Here is a 14,154-nt window from a genome sequence, read left to right on the forward strand (position 1 = left end):
ATCTCAGTGGTGGCCAGTGGGAATGGCTGGATCTTGGAGCTTGTGACAGAAGAGGGAAAGTGAGAGAGAGGAGATAATTATGCCAAGGCTCTGTAATTACTTTTTGGCTCTCCACATGGCATATCACACAGGATCTTGGAAATGCTGGGTTCGGAGCTGGGCAGTGTGCTGCAAGACAAACGCTTCCAGCTGTTCCTCTGCAAGCACATCTCAGTAAGTGCCTCTCTGTGGCTTTTCAGGCAGGAATGTGTGGACCTACTTATTTAGGAAAAGAAAAAGATCCCAGCACTTGAAGCCTTCAGTATCCACCTTCATAATTAAAGTCTCTAATCACAAGCAGAGCGCGGTACTTGACAGCCTTCAGGGAGCTGTTTCTTAAGGTAGTTTTCCATTTTGCATTATTTCGCTCCGTGGTCAGGCCTGCCTCCAGGCCAGGGTTTACTTAACCTTAAGCTTGTGAACAGGCTTATTGAATTTGGCCAGGACTTGAATAATCTGTAATGAGCTCCAGGTTGTCTGTGTGCATTTGTGTAATGAGCTGACCCCGCACTGCCACCATCACATCCCATTCCTTCTCTGGCCTTTTGAGTTGTGCCCTGAGCAAGGGAAGCCTGCTCAGATACTTTCATCCCCACTGCTGGGGAGAGAAAAAGAGCAAGAAGTAAGCCCAAAACACAGCTGGGATGGAGGGAGGAGGCCACTGCCTCTGCCTGGGGTCTCCACGGGAATCCCCAGTTGGCTTTGTAGTGCTTGGGGGTGAGGATGCTCATCCTGGAGCCTCTTCTGCCTAGTATGTTCTAGGTGTTGTTTTGTTGTTTGCTATTTCATTTTAATAAGGGCAACTGAAAGGATGTTAGGTGAGGTCTTTGCAACAAATAAAGCTTGCCAGAAATGGGTAACTTAGGGAATACACTCTTTTAAATTCAAAGAATGTGCTTAGATTTGCATTGAGTTTACTGGAATGAGTTATATCTATGAAGATTTTTCTCCAAACACACAAGAAAAAAGATCAGAAAATGATGAAACATTTCACAGAGACATTGAAATGAAACACTGTGCCATGGAAATGTTAAAATGTTTCATCTAGATTCAAAATCCAATTTCTTTTTCCCTACAGTGACATTTTTCATTTGAAATAGACTCAAAATCTTCTTTTTTTAAAAAAAAAAAAAAAAGGGAAAATAAATCAATTAGAATCCCAAAATGAGAATAAATCTTTTGAGGTTGAGCAAAATAGTTTGCCTTGAACCTAAAGCTTTTTAGTGTTTTAATTTATCAAACGTCACAGAAGTAATTCAGATATTGGTTTAAGTCAATTTTTCCCCCTTCTCTTACTTACTTCAGCTCAGCCACTTGAGAAATCCATTATTTGCCTTCTTCTTTTGAGTATCTAATGATGTAAATAAATTGTTACTGCTTCTTATTGTTCTTTTCCCCTAAGGCTGAGACAGCACAAGGAAGGAATCGGCGTCTTTGCCTTGTAGCATGACACAGGGAAGATTGTTGATCCCCCTTCAATCCAGCCCACTGCAGACCAGCAGGAATCAGGCTCATTAAGGGCATGATTTAAAGGCTGTGGGGTCACATAAATTAACGGAGAGCAGAAATTTTGTCGTGAGTGATACAGGAGGAGGGAGGGGTACGGCTTGCATCTCACATGCCCAGCAGTTAGCTAAAGGGAAGAGATCCTCTTGCAAAAATTAAAAACCGATTATGCCTTGTTGGGAAATCAGAGAGCCAAATATAGACCCTATGGCGTTTCCTTCCCTCCTCCTTCCGAAGTGCGGCCTTTTGAAGTGCATTTTAAATGGGATGTGGATAATTGACTCCATGAACACCCGAGTGAGTGCTCTGTTGATTTAACCAATGGGTCTCAGTTGCTGATTCCTGTTTTGTTTTGGATGATTTTCAGCCCAATTGCCCCATTAGCTACAACTAGGACTGTTGATATGACTGACAAAGGGTGGCCAGGCTTGCCACAGTGGTGGGCACGATGACAGCCAGGAGATGTTCACAGCATGGTGCGCTCAGCTCTGAGTTGTGTGTAGGGAGTTGACTTAAATTGATGGTCGTTGCCCAGCATGGCGTAAAACTGATCAAAAGGGACCTGCATTCTGTTTTACAGGAGGGTGACTGACTGAAAAATGAGGCTAGCATAAGAAGTAACATTTGGATGAACTTTTCTTTAATAGAGGTAGAAAGCTCCTGATCCTGTATAAAGGGGAAATTTTGAATTGCTGGGCTTCCTCTGTCCCACCAAAGCTGCGAGAAAAGGAAATAGAAGTGGGACAGAGCAGTTTGTGTATCCTGTGACTTTTTCAACAAATCTGTTGCTGTCATGTTCAAGTAACATCTGCCATTGTTTCGGGCTGTGTGCATATATACAGATAGTCTCTGCCATCCAAGATTTACAGTTAGGTGAATGAAATGGGAAAGGGAACAGCAGGCAAATGAAAGGAGTGTGGGAAATCGTTTGGCTCCTTAAGGTTGGTGGAGATTGGTTGCACCAATACTGTCCATTCATTGTGCTGATTGCAAATGCTAAGGTATTTCGTTCTGCACATCTCCTTAACTTTAAGGTATCTGATTGTGTTAATATGTTCTGGTTGTCTCAGAGGATGATAGCTAATAACACAGGGAGTTATTTGACCGTATCCCACCTAATTGTGTAAGCTGGACCTGAGTACAGGTCTTTTTTTCTTTGTCTCTCAGAAACCTTAATACTAAGAGCTGTGTAGAAACTAGTGGGCGGGGGTTGCAGTTCAGATGTTTCCTGCTTCCTTTCTTCCTCTGCAGGTCAGATGAGGGACTGAAGGGTCTCAGAATCTCCCTTCGGCCGTGGCATGGCCAAAGTGGTTATACAGAAAACAGTCTGGTTATGTACTTGGCCTTTGATATGAAAAAGGAGACACAAAGGTTGTACCTGGTGATCTTTCAAGTCCCTTCCAGCCTGGGCTGTTCTGTGATTCAATTAATCAAGCTGCCTGCATCAGCTTGTCATTTAGTTGTATAGGCCCCAAGTCCATCTGGAAGACCCCAGTCAGAGATGGTCTATTCACAGAGAAGGAGATTGTGTCTGGTGAGGTTCTGCAAGCTTTTGGTTTGAGTTCTTTGGTGTTTTCCTTAAGCACTTGGATGATGGAAAAGAGATCGTGCAGGTTAAATGTGCTGCTTGGATCAGCTGATGGGATCTGGCTTCTAGGTGACTGCACACGTACTGGGGCAGTGGCATCAGTTGAGACAAACAAAGTCCTACAGCCTGTCAGAAACAGTTGGCTGTGCCAGTGCAGGATGGGGACTGTTCCAAATGGGTGAAAGGGCATGATAAAAGAAAAAAGGCAGATAACATAGAAGATGGGCAAGAGGGAGCAGCAAGTGCTTCAAACAGGGTGGTGATGGTTGGGCAGAAGGGAAAACCTGAGGCAGGAAAATATGAGAGTAAATCATCCCAAGAGCCTAGAGTCCATGGGAGATTTTCCAGATTGGTTGGGCAAACTTCTGTCAAGAGTGGTATAATTCTGGTTGATGCTGCTCTGAAGCATGAATTGGAGAAGGTCTGTCTATATACATGAGTCCTCAGGCTGAGTTGAATAGTTCCCCACCTCTTTTGTTTTAATAGCAAAACATTTCTGTGAGGAGCGGATGAACAATTGTTTGACTGCAGACTGAGACTTTTCTTGAGGAGTTTGATAGAAGTTCTGCAGCCAGCACTTGTGCTGTGGGCACAAATTCCAGTTAAGATTGTACGGGCTTTGTCTGAAAAAAGGGTTTGGGTCTAGTCTTGCAGGAATGTACAACATACACAAATTCCCCCTTTGCAGCTTCTGTAGAAATAGTTTAAGCAGGCTTCTGTGAGGTCCGGAGGTCAGGGTGTTGCACTGAGCATATTCCCTTTAAGTCTCATCTGTAGCTTGTTCCTTGTGAAGATGACTGGAACTTCTAAAAGCCTGGCAGCAGGAGACCCATCCATGTTTGGGCAACACAATGAATGCAGATGTAGTAGGAAACTTTTGATTATCTATAGGATTTTTCTGTGGCAACTTCAAAGCTCTGTGGTTAGTTATATTCTGACACTTTAAACGAACATGTCTTGTGTTCAGAACTTTTGATTAACTTTCCAGTCGAATCTATTGTCCAAACGTCATTAGTGCTGCCTTTGAGGCATGGGACAGCTTTGATGGAGTCGTTTTTAAATTTCTGGCTGTCACCCTGCACAGCCATAAACAACATCCTGCCTGCTAATGAGAAAATTCAAGTTATTGCAGTCACATGTCTTGTGGAAATAAATTGTAGTGGCTGGAAGAAGAAATAAACCAGTTTTGCTCACCTCCCCCCACTGCAGTCACAAGCATTTGGAGTGCTTATATGGAGGAGATGTTTCCACAACAGAAGACACTCCGTTAAAAAGCAGCATTGCCTGCTGAAAATGAAGTTATTAATTTTGTAGATGTATCTTTAATTCCTTAACTTGCTTTCTAAGTTATCTTTACTACTCATAGGTTGTGATGGTCCTTGGTGGGCAGGTTTCATGGAAGGGTGCTGATGGCAGGACTCGCTATGGGGCAGCACAGCTGAGATGTGCTAGCATTGCCAATCACTGCCACCCATGTCTTTGCCTGGCATTGGTACCCATTTAACCATGCTTACTTCTTCCCCCACTAAAAAAGTTGACATTCGCCGTTTCAAACAACCACTGGAAACAGCCACTGCTCACACTTTTTTGGGGGTGAAGGGGCTGTCACCCAAGACTGAGTTGGCTCTCCCACCATGCGTGCAGTGGCTGAGATATTCCTCTTTCCCTCCCTGTGTTTGCAGAGCACGGTTTTGTTGGCTACTCTGAAGAGCTTTTATTTAACAACACGCTGCCAGACTACAGCCAGGGGGAGTCCTTCTTCACTGTTTTTGGAGTGTTTTTCCCAGCTGCCACAGGTATGGTGAGTTTTATCCTCCCCTCCACAGGCACATCTCCTGGGGAGATTCTCCAGGCTGCTTGTCAAGCCTATGGGTTGACATGTTGGTGTTGTTTCCTCCCCTCCAAGGATTAGGCAATCTTGGCCAATGCTTTGGGGCCACAGGGTTCCAAGCTTTTTTAATTGTGATGATCAATGATTCACGTTGCTAGATAAGCCTTGCAATGAGATTGTGCTGGATGGGAGGGAAGGGGGTGGGAGGACTCTTGGTGGCTGAGCTGGGCTGGTTCCAGCACCCAGGATGCTGACCTACCGCTCTCTGCACTGCCCACACAGCAGGACTCATGTTCATTAAGTGTAACTTCATGCTTTTATGTCATTCCTTCCCTTAAATTAAGAGGAAGATCGATGTCCCCTCTCCACAGCCGGTACTCTCCAGTGGGAATGAAATAGCTATCAGTTGGAGTTAAAATACCTTTTGTTGATGGTGTTTTTTAAGCAATAAAAAGTACCGATCATGAGCAGTTTCCATAGCAATGAATCCTTGGATTATAGGATGAATTTGCAGAGGATTAACTCTAAGCAACTAACTGAAAGTTGTTAGTGGAATTGCTGCGGTACAGAGAGTGAAACTGAAAGGTTTTGTGAAGCAGATGAGCTGGAGAAATAATCTAGCAGAATCACTTTGTCAGGTGTACCTAGAGCCCAATTTTTCCTTTGAAATCCTCTCACAGCTTACCAGGCTGGTTGTTGCCTCCAGGTAGGCTTCCTTCTGAAAAATTTCCTTGCCCAAACTGTTGGCACCGTGGAGCAGTTGGGTGCTGCCCTCTTCCTTATTGCTTTGGTCTTACCCACGCAAGTCTCCCGGCCGCAGAAGGAGCCCTTCTTCAGAGTCCTGCCTCTGATTCAGGAAAGTGGGATTTTCCAGTTCCCTGATCACAGAAGAAGGAACAGTTATGACAAAGCTGTGCAGAAAATTGCCATGATTAACCATATTAAATGGTTCTTCATCACTGCTAATACCTGGCTGCTAGGATGAAGGCCAAAACTAACAGATATAATTTATTTGAAGTCCTGGCAGCATGTTGCATTATTAGTTAGCGGTTGTAACACCAGTAGTAATGTTAAATATTCTCTAAAAACACGTTTGGGCTGATGTATAATTACTTTGGTTACTGCGGATCTTTTTCATGTGTTCTTTTTTATTGTTTAGTTATTTACAGGATTTAAATGGTTGCTTTGGAGCAGCGATGCCAGTGGTACCATATAACACCACCATTGTTCCTGTTATTGCTGTTTATAGCACCACAGTGCTTAGGAGCCTCGTGAAAGAAAACGTAATGCTACATGGGAGAACTTGTGATCTGATTAGAAAAGATTAAGAAGGCAAGAGATGGGAGTCAAGGCTTTTCTGTTCCAAATCACAGCTGAGAGCCCTGTGCAACTTCAGAGCTCCCATCTCCAAGAGCTGGTGCAATGTCTTAGCCTGAATCCTCACCCTAAATGGAGGCTCAGTACTGCAGTGGGATGCCAGCTTTCCCGGTGCCCCACATTCTGCAGACAAATGCTGCCCACTGCATTGCAGGCAGGAGGACAGGAGGGTGCTCCTCCCTGCCTGGCAGCAGGCCCAGCAGCACAGGCGGTCTGCGGGCTTCCAGGTGACATTGCAGGGATAGTTTTGGCAGCAGCATTAATAGCAGGCTGGAGAGATGCCACACAATTGCCAAGCCTCTTCTGCAGGGCAGAAAAGAAAGGAATGGCAAGGATGCATGAACGTCACCCCCAGCTGCACCTCTGCTTTATCCTCCTGAACCATTCCCTGCACCATCCCTAAGCAGTTTCTGCTTCTTCTGGAACCCCCTTGGTGATGTGGACAAAGCATTGGCAGCACAATCCCATGCATTAAGTTTTTCAATTCGAGGAAAGTTTCAGCCAAGCAATTTGCTGTTCAGTGTGGGGGGCTGCTTTGAGCCACTTTGAAAAACTAATTTGATCCAAAATGATATTTGGTTTAGCTTTTATTATTGAATGTTTTGTTTATTCTTTTTAATTTTTAGTATATGTTGATTCACAATTTAAGATGCTGTTCTAATAACAAAGGTTTTTTAAAAAGCGTTTAGGAAATTGTGAAACGAGATGTTTGGGCCCTTCTGAGATGAAGTTTCCTTTTTGAAGTGAAACTATTTTGATATTCTCAGGATAAACTCTTTATTCTCCCTTTCCAATTGTTATCTGAATTCAACTGATTTCAGTCTGGTCTCTAGGACATGGCTAAAAGTGCTTCATAGTTGTTTGTTTCCATCAGAAATAGCTCTGGAAGCTGCCGAAGAAGACAACTCAGATTTTCTGTTTTAAGTCAGAGGCAACCACGTTTAGAATAATAGAATCATGAATGTTGGAAAGACCTCTAAGATCATCCAGTCCAGCCATCATGCCATGCCTGTGACCTCTCTAGGCCACAATCCTCAGTGTCACATCCACCCTGTTCTTGAACACCTCCAGGGATGGTGACTCCCCCACCTCCCTGGCAGTCTGTGCCACTGCACCACCATTCCTTCTGAGAATAAATATTTCCTAATATCCAACCTGAACCTCCCTTGGCACAGCTTGAAGCCATCACCTCAGCTCCCCATCTAAGCAGGGATGTGCATGACAAAGGGGGCTCAGCAGCTGCCTGCCCACAGAAACGCATGCAATTGTTCAGCAGCCACACAACTGCCAGTGCAGCTTCAAGATGAAGTTAAGCATTAGCGTTGTGCAGGGAATGATTTTCTTTCTACCAGATTCCAAAGGTTTTCAGCTTAATGAAAGAAGTGTGTTATTGTGTGATACGATAAAGTAAGATGATGTTTGAGCAGCATTACTGGAAAATGTCATTGTGCTGACACCAGTTCTGAAATAAACCATATTTGGCACTTGCAAAATGACAGCAAATAGATTTAGAAGTTTTGGGCTAAGTTATCAGATGATGTAAACTGGCACAACTCCACTGGAGTCTGTGGAGAGATGCCAGCTTACATCAGTGGAGAATTTGGCCCTTTTAAACAATCAGCTGCAATTCCAATCTCAGATTTTCCATTCTTCATCTCTTGGTTGAAGGAAAAAAGAAAAAAAAAAAAAGCCAACAAACTAAACACCACAAACTTTCGCATTTTATAGTAATTTTTCTGGAAAATGCAATACAATGGCAGTTTGCAGGCAGCCGTATCTACAGTTATAAACCATAGCTAGTAGAGCTGTAAGCCAGGGTTGGTGGAGCTGATGCTTATGTCTAATGTACAGTGTAGGTGGTCTCTTCATGCACGTATCCACTGCCTGGATGATTCCCAGGTCAGGATTACGCTGGGAATAGCAGCAATGTACAGACTGTCTCAGCCATAATTTCCTGGCTGAGCTGACTGTGTTTTCATGCTTCCTTGTCCAGCAGCTTTGTCATTATCTGCCGCTCTCCGAGATAATAGCTAGTGTGGAAAATCCAGCCTGCTATCTCGTTGAAACAGAGAGGTGGATAATTTTCTCTGTGGACAATCTGCAGATAGGATTGCTTGAGTTCAAAAGGGATTGGCCATTTCCTTATGGAATAGATCTGTCTGGAGGATGAAATGTCCCAACTTCTCTACTTGGTTGGATTTTATGTGCAAGTGCACGTATTTTTGTTCTCTTTAGTAGCTAGTCTTGCAAACCAGCCCAGCTCACTCTTTGGCAAGGGGTGACCAAAGCTATTGATAGTGGAGTTTGTTCAATTTCTTTTATTTTAATTTTTTAGAAAGGAATTGGGTTGTCCTTTTGTCCTTTCATTGAGAAGTGGGATGGTTAGTTTGCTGCTTGTACAAGGTCTTCTCAGTTCCACTCTTCAGCAGCTGTCACCCTATCTGGATAATTTCTTTTTGGCTGGTGGTAGAGAGATGACTTTGACATTGTCTGTACTTCTGTACAAGAAGATTCTCAAGTCTGGGAGTAGTCAGCATTGAGGAGACAGACGTTCTCAGCCACTCAGACCAATGCTATTTTGGATCTTGTAGTGGTGACCTTGGCCTTTGTCAAAGGAGGCTGTGACACTCTGGTGACCTTGGAGGTTCTGCACTGGTCTGGATCTGACCCCTAACCATGAGGTCAGTCATTGATCTTGGTATATATAGGCTCTGGCAGGCCATTTTGGGCTGTACCCTATTATGTGTAAATATGTGCAAGGGAGGCAGTGGGGTAGTCAAGGCCCTGCAGTTATCAGTGCACAAGTGACTTCACACCTTCAATTTTTTTCATACTTGGTCCAGAAGAACACCATATTGGTGATTCCCCAGTGCTTTGCTGAGGTAAGAGCTTGATTGAGGAGGAGGTGAGTCAAGCTTGAGCTGGAAGGTACAGAAGTGGTGCCAAGTGTTTGGGAAACTTGGCCAAGAGGCACATTGGATTAGCAGCTGTCCTTCTGACAACAGCTTGCTCCCTTTGGAAGAAAAAAGCAGGGTATTCTGCATTTTCTGCTTTACCCCTGAAATGCAGAATAGCATGTCACTGAAGAGTGCCTCATGGATGCTCCATGTAGTATGATGTTTTCGGCTGTTCCTATAGACTTCTGCCTTCCTACATTTTCTGACCTCCAGCTAAGCCTATTGTATAACTCATGAAAAAGGAGCAGTGCTTGAACAGCACTTGGAAAGTTTATCTGGGGAAAAGTACACCAGCTGATGGGCTTTTACCAGTGCTACACAGAGCTACATCCACAGAGCAGTCTTCCAGGAGAAAATGAGCAACTCAGTTTGATTTTTAAAGTAAGTCTCAGGGATTTGAATCTGATCTGAATCTGGAAGACGGCTTCTCTGGAAGCAAAATGCCAGGGCACCGAGGTTCTGGTGGAGAGGATGATAGAAAGAGATGGCAGCTGGGTGGGCCTGAGATGATCAAGGGGAAGAAAAGAAAACAAATGAAGTGCTGGATGCTTAGCTGGTGTGTTTAGCAACATGTGAGTGCCTTGTGCTCATTAGCGTGCCGAGAGAAAGTGTTACAATTCCCACTTAGCAGATGGGGCCATGGAGCAATGAAAACGTGTAGGAAAGCCCAGGACAGAGCAGGCAGATGAGCTGCTGATCCCTGATTAGCAACAACCATGGCTCCCTGGTGGCCATCCATCTGTAGCCCTGCAAGGCCTTTAGAGAAGACATCCATCTGGCTGAGCTGGGATTTATCTGCTGTGCTGCAGGATTTGTTGCAAAACTGACTGTCCTTTGCTGAGAAAATTCTCCTAAAATGGGACAGAGATGGGCAAGAATGAGTGTCTTAGGGAGGCTCTTGTCCTGCCTTCAGATTGTCTGAATTCTCATTGGAATTCTAAGTCAAGCATGTAATTTACTTACAGCAGATATCTCAAATATTCTGGGAGAAATTTGGGGATAATTTAATGAGAAAAGATGCACTTTTTTGCCAAGTCTGGCCTGACTCTCTTCAAATGTGAGTAAAGTCTCTTAACCCTTTTTAGGCTGGGGTTCCCAGCCCTAAGACAGAGTTGTCAGTCCTTTGATCCTTCTTGTTTCCCTTTCTTGCAACTTTAGATGGTGATTTGTTAAGCTGAGGACTGTCACTGGTTGTGCGATACCCTGCACTCTGGCCTAAAATGATATTCTAGTGCTTATTGTTAGTTCTGCAGGTGTTTTCTGTGATGCTGGGGCAATCACTTACCTGCTCAATGCTTCCATTTCCTTATCTGCACAGCAGAGATAATGTCAGTCCAGAGCCTTGAGTGATGCTTGCAGAGAAGAGCCCAAGGCTGGAAACTGCCACCTACGTGCATATCCCAATTCTCTTTGCTAAATGCATGGGGTAGTCACTGAACACATACATTAAAAGCTGCATTAGTGGTTGTCCTTTGTGAATGCAGACACCTGCAATTGATCTGCTCTGACTGGGGCTGGTGGAACAGGACAGCCTGCTGAATGCAAGCTTGTGATGAACAGTGGCATTTTTCTTTCCAACAATCTAATGACACTGTTTTCTATCGTGTTTGCATTAAGATAAGATGGGTTTTGTTGGATTTCTGCTTCTTCACACACCCCTCCCCCCAGTATTGTTCAAAATGGACAAAGAGTTCTTTGTAGATGCGGTAGCAGTTGCTTGTTTCCCTTGAGACAGGAGCAGTTACTAACCAAGCAGTCAATGGGAGGCAGTAACCCTACGCGTGGCAGTGCAGTGAAATGATCTAGGTACTGTTCAGAAGTAATCGATGAAGTGACTGATTAAATTATGTTGTATATTGGAATATATGTCACGGATGCTATAACTTGGATTAACTCTAAATTGTATTTATGTCTACAAAATATAGGTGTGATGGCTGGGTTCAATATGAGTGGAGATCTCCAGAAGCCTGCTACCAACATTCCCCTGGGGTCTCTGGCTGCTATTGGCACCTCGTAAGTAATAGGCTGGGGAAAATTTACTATTTGGAGCCTGCCCTGGATGTGACCAATCCATTTCATATTCCCATCAACCTTTTATTACTCAGCCATCTGGAAAATTAACGTCTGGCTCTCATTCAAATTCTCATCCATTACCACCACCTACTCTGGGTGGGTTGGAGAGGAGATCCGTTCAGTGGATACAGAGTAAGTCCTTCCTCACTGTTCAGCTTCCTCTGTTGGATGGGATGTGTGTTGGTGCTAGAGGGGTTATGCCACTGCAGCCTGGCTGTCCCCAAGCAGCTTGCAAAGTTCTTGAAGGCCTGTGACACGTGGTTTTGTCGCTTATTGCTGCTGATTTCAAAGCACTGTCTTTGGAAAAAAAAGAAAATGTAATTGTTCTTATTGGGGAAAATGAGGCCAAGAGTGGTGAAATGATGAAATGACCGGTGTGACTGCAAGGCTGGGGGAGCAGAGCTCTCCCCCTGAGAAATGCTGCTTTCCAGAAGTAATGCAATGTTATGTGTTAAAAAGTACCTCAGTAGCTCCTTTCCTGCTTTCACTGCCGATTAAGCTACTTCTGAAAATATTATATTAATTGCATACCCAGCTTGAGGCAGAAAGGGGGGATCTTCTGGACATTGTTGAATTCCTACTGCAGCTGGTGCTCGTTTTGTTTTAGAGCAGGGAATTCACACCTCTGCTGCCTGAACTTTGCAGGCAACCTGGCTTATCCCTCCAATGGAACAGCCACAGATATCCAAGGAGGGTCGTGACAGAGGTGGTAAACCTGGCATTGCCCCCTGAAAGAGGGGACTTGCATACAGCATGGCTGGATCATTCCTCTGTGTGCATATCAAGAACATACAGGTTCCTTACCTCAGGGGAACTGTACTGTCATGCCGTGGCTGTGATTTACTGTCCCCACTGTGCTGTGATGGGCACGTAATGAGCATGGTGGTGACATCCTGCCATGCAGAGCCAGCCAGTACAGAATGATTGAAAACCCAGCTTACAGGCACACAGACTTCTTCTGCCTCTGCTGGTGGGCACTGTTCTCACTGGTCTTGTCTGGCTGGAGAAAATGATTTGGTTTTGTTGTTTGCAGGTGGTTTCTCTACATGGTCTTCGTCTTTTTGCTAGGAGCCATTTGCACCCGTCAGTCTCTCCGCTACGACTTCATGATAGCAGAGAAGGTAACTTGATTGTGTATAAAAAGGTGTTATATGATGGGGCTTTTAGCCTGGGGAGCTTCTTTGTCATTGTATGCTTGAGCTTTTCCAAAATCCTAAGAGATTTGGGTGCACATCTCTCATTGACATTTAAGGGATCTTCCCCATGTACATACCAGTGTACAATTGATTTGAATATCTTTGCATTCACCAGCATATCCAATAATGCTGAATCGTGGCATAATCACTCAGCAGATAGCCTTAAGAGCTACAGTATGCTAATATGGTCCAATGATAAATGCTGTCTTTTATTGAATGTATCCTTTCTCATTGGTGGAAGTTTGGGCCAAATTGAAATCTCTAAAGAACTCCACTGCTTATCTGCACTAAGTCAAGCGAGGCTGAGGGTCTCATATGACCCAGACTGTAATTGCAGTGTGAGCAGTTGGATTAGAGAACTTGAGACGTTCCATGATGGTGTGTGTGAGTGAAGGAGAGTTGTAGGGTTACGTGCAATGAACCCAGGCATGCAGGCCATTGAAAGAAGAGCAAAGATGTCGGTGTGCCTCTCTGTCTTACTCTAGATGGCATATGGAAGGGCTAATTTCCTATTATTCAGCATTATACTATATGATATCTGACACTGTTTTGTGGTTATTTTTTGAGATGTTATCTATCAGTTTAATTTATAACACTTTAATCTAAAATGTCAGTTTGAGACTTTGGCTTTGTTTTCTCTCCAAGTAACTGTAGCCTTAGATATCCTCCAGTCCCCAAAGTAAGCTTCAAATTAATGGTGGGACTCCTGTGACTTCCTGCTAAGGTGAAACATCATCTCTATTTCAGGGAAAAAAGAATGGGTTTACCTTTAACGCAATGCTTTTGTTAAGTAAATGTGACAGATGTAGCGGATGGAAAGTATGGTAATGAAACAGTACCTGTAACTGAACCAGCTGAAGAGAGAGAGATTTTTGAACGTGTTTTAACTTCAAAATCCTCCATGGGGAAAAGCTGTAATGTCTCCCAGGAGATGAATCTGAAGATATTTAACGCTGTTAAATATAAAAAAAAATAAACAGACCCCCCCCCCCCAAACAAAGCAAACTCCCTTCAGTGGAACAATCCAAACACTCATTTGGCTTCTCTGAGTGGCTACAAGCAAGTCTGTGTGTTGGAATGACTTTAGAGAGAGAACGCGATCGTTGCACACTGAACATTCCAGCTCCCCATTTCTGGCAGGTGCAGGTGAGCGAGTGGCTGCTTTTGTGCCCCATGGTGCTTGTTTGGCTTTGCAAACACAGAAATGAGATTCACTGATTTCCCTTCTTAATGAGCCAGAAGTGCCAATTTCTTACTGAGTATTCGTACTCTCCGTACTTAAAACCAACAGCAAAACCTTTCATCAGCCTCAGTGAAAGGGACTCTTCCCCTCTAACCCTGATTTGAATGTCAAGTAGTGCATTTAAATGCAAGCTTTTTTGGCAGCTGAAGTAATATATGATGTCTGGCACTACTGATTGTTTCTGCCAAGTGTTTCCCAAACCAGACCAGTTCTCGGGGGGGGGGGGAGGGGGGGGAGATATTTCTGCTTGTCAGGCTCCTGCAGCCAGGGTCTGCCCATTTGTCTGATGGAAGCTGATAGCTGCTAATCGTCCCCTCAAGTTTTTCTGCCCCACAAGATAAAAT

The 14,154-nt window shown here is 44.1% G+C and overlaps 1 protein-coding gene across 6 annotated transcripts in view; it reads left to right on the plus strand.

Annotated features, from left to right (window-relative positions):
- Positions 1 to 14,154, plus strand: part of SLC12A8 (solute carrier family 12 member 8) — a 46,610-nt gene that overhangs the window by 21,328 nt on the left and 11,128 nt on the right. For 5 of the 6 annotated variants that reach the window (XR_007378442.1, XM_048952488.1, XM_048952489.1 and 2 more), the window contains 3 exons: positions 4,816 to 4,929; positions 11,224 to 11,311; positions 12,405 to 12,492. Coding sequence is in view for 5 of the 6 variants with exons in the window: in XM_048952488.1 (XP_048808445.1) it covers positions 4,816 to 4,929; positions 11,224 to 11,311; positions 12,405 to 12,492 (290 nt within the window). In the remaining variant the exon portion in view is untranslated. The remainder of the gene's footprint in view (positions 1 to 4,815; positions 4,930 to 11,223; positions 11,312 to 12,404; positions 12,493 to 14,154) is intronic. The other variant, XM_048952491.1, reaches the window with a different exon arrangement.

Source organism: Lagopus muta, chromosome 8 (genome assembly GCF_023343835.1).
Source record: "Lagopus muta isolate bLagMut1 chromosome 8, bLagMut1 primary, whole genome shotgun sequence".
Lineage (NCBI taxonomy): Eukaryota > Metazoa > Chordata > Aves > Galliformes > Phasianidae > Lagopus > Lagopus muta.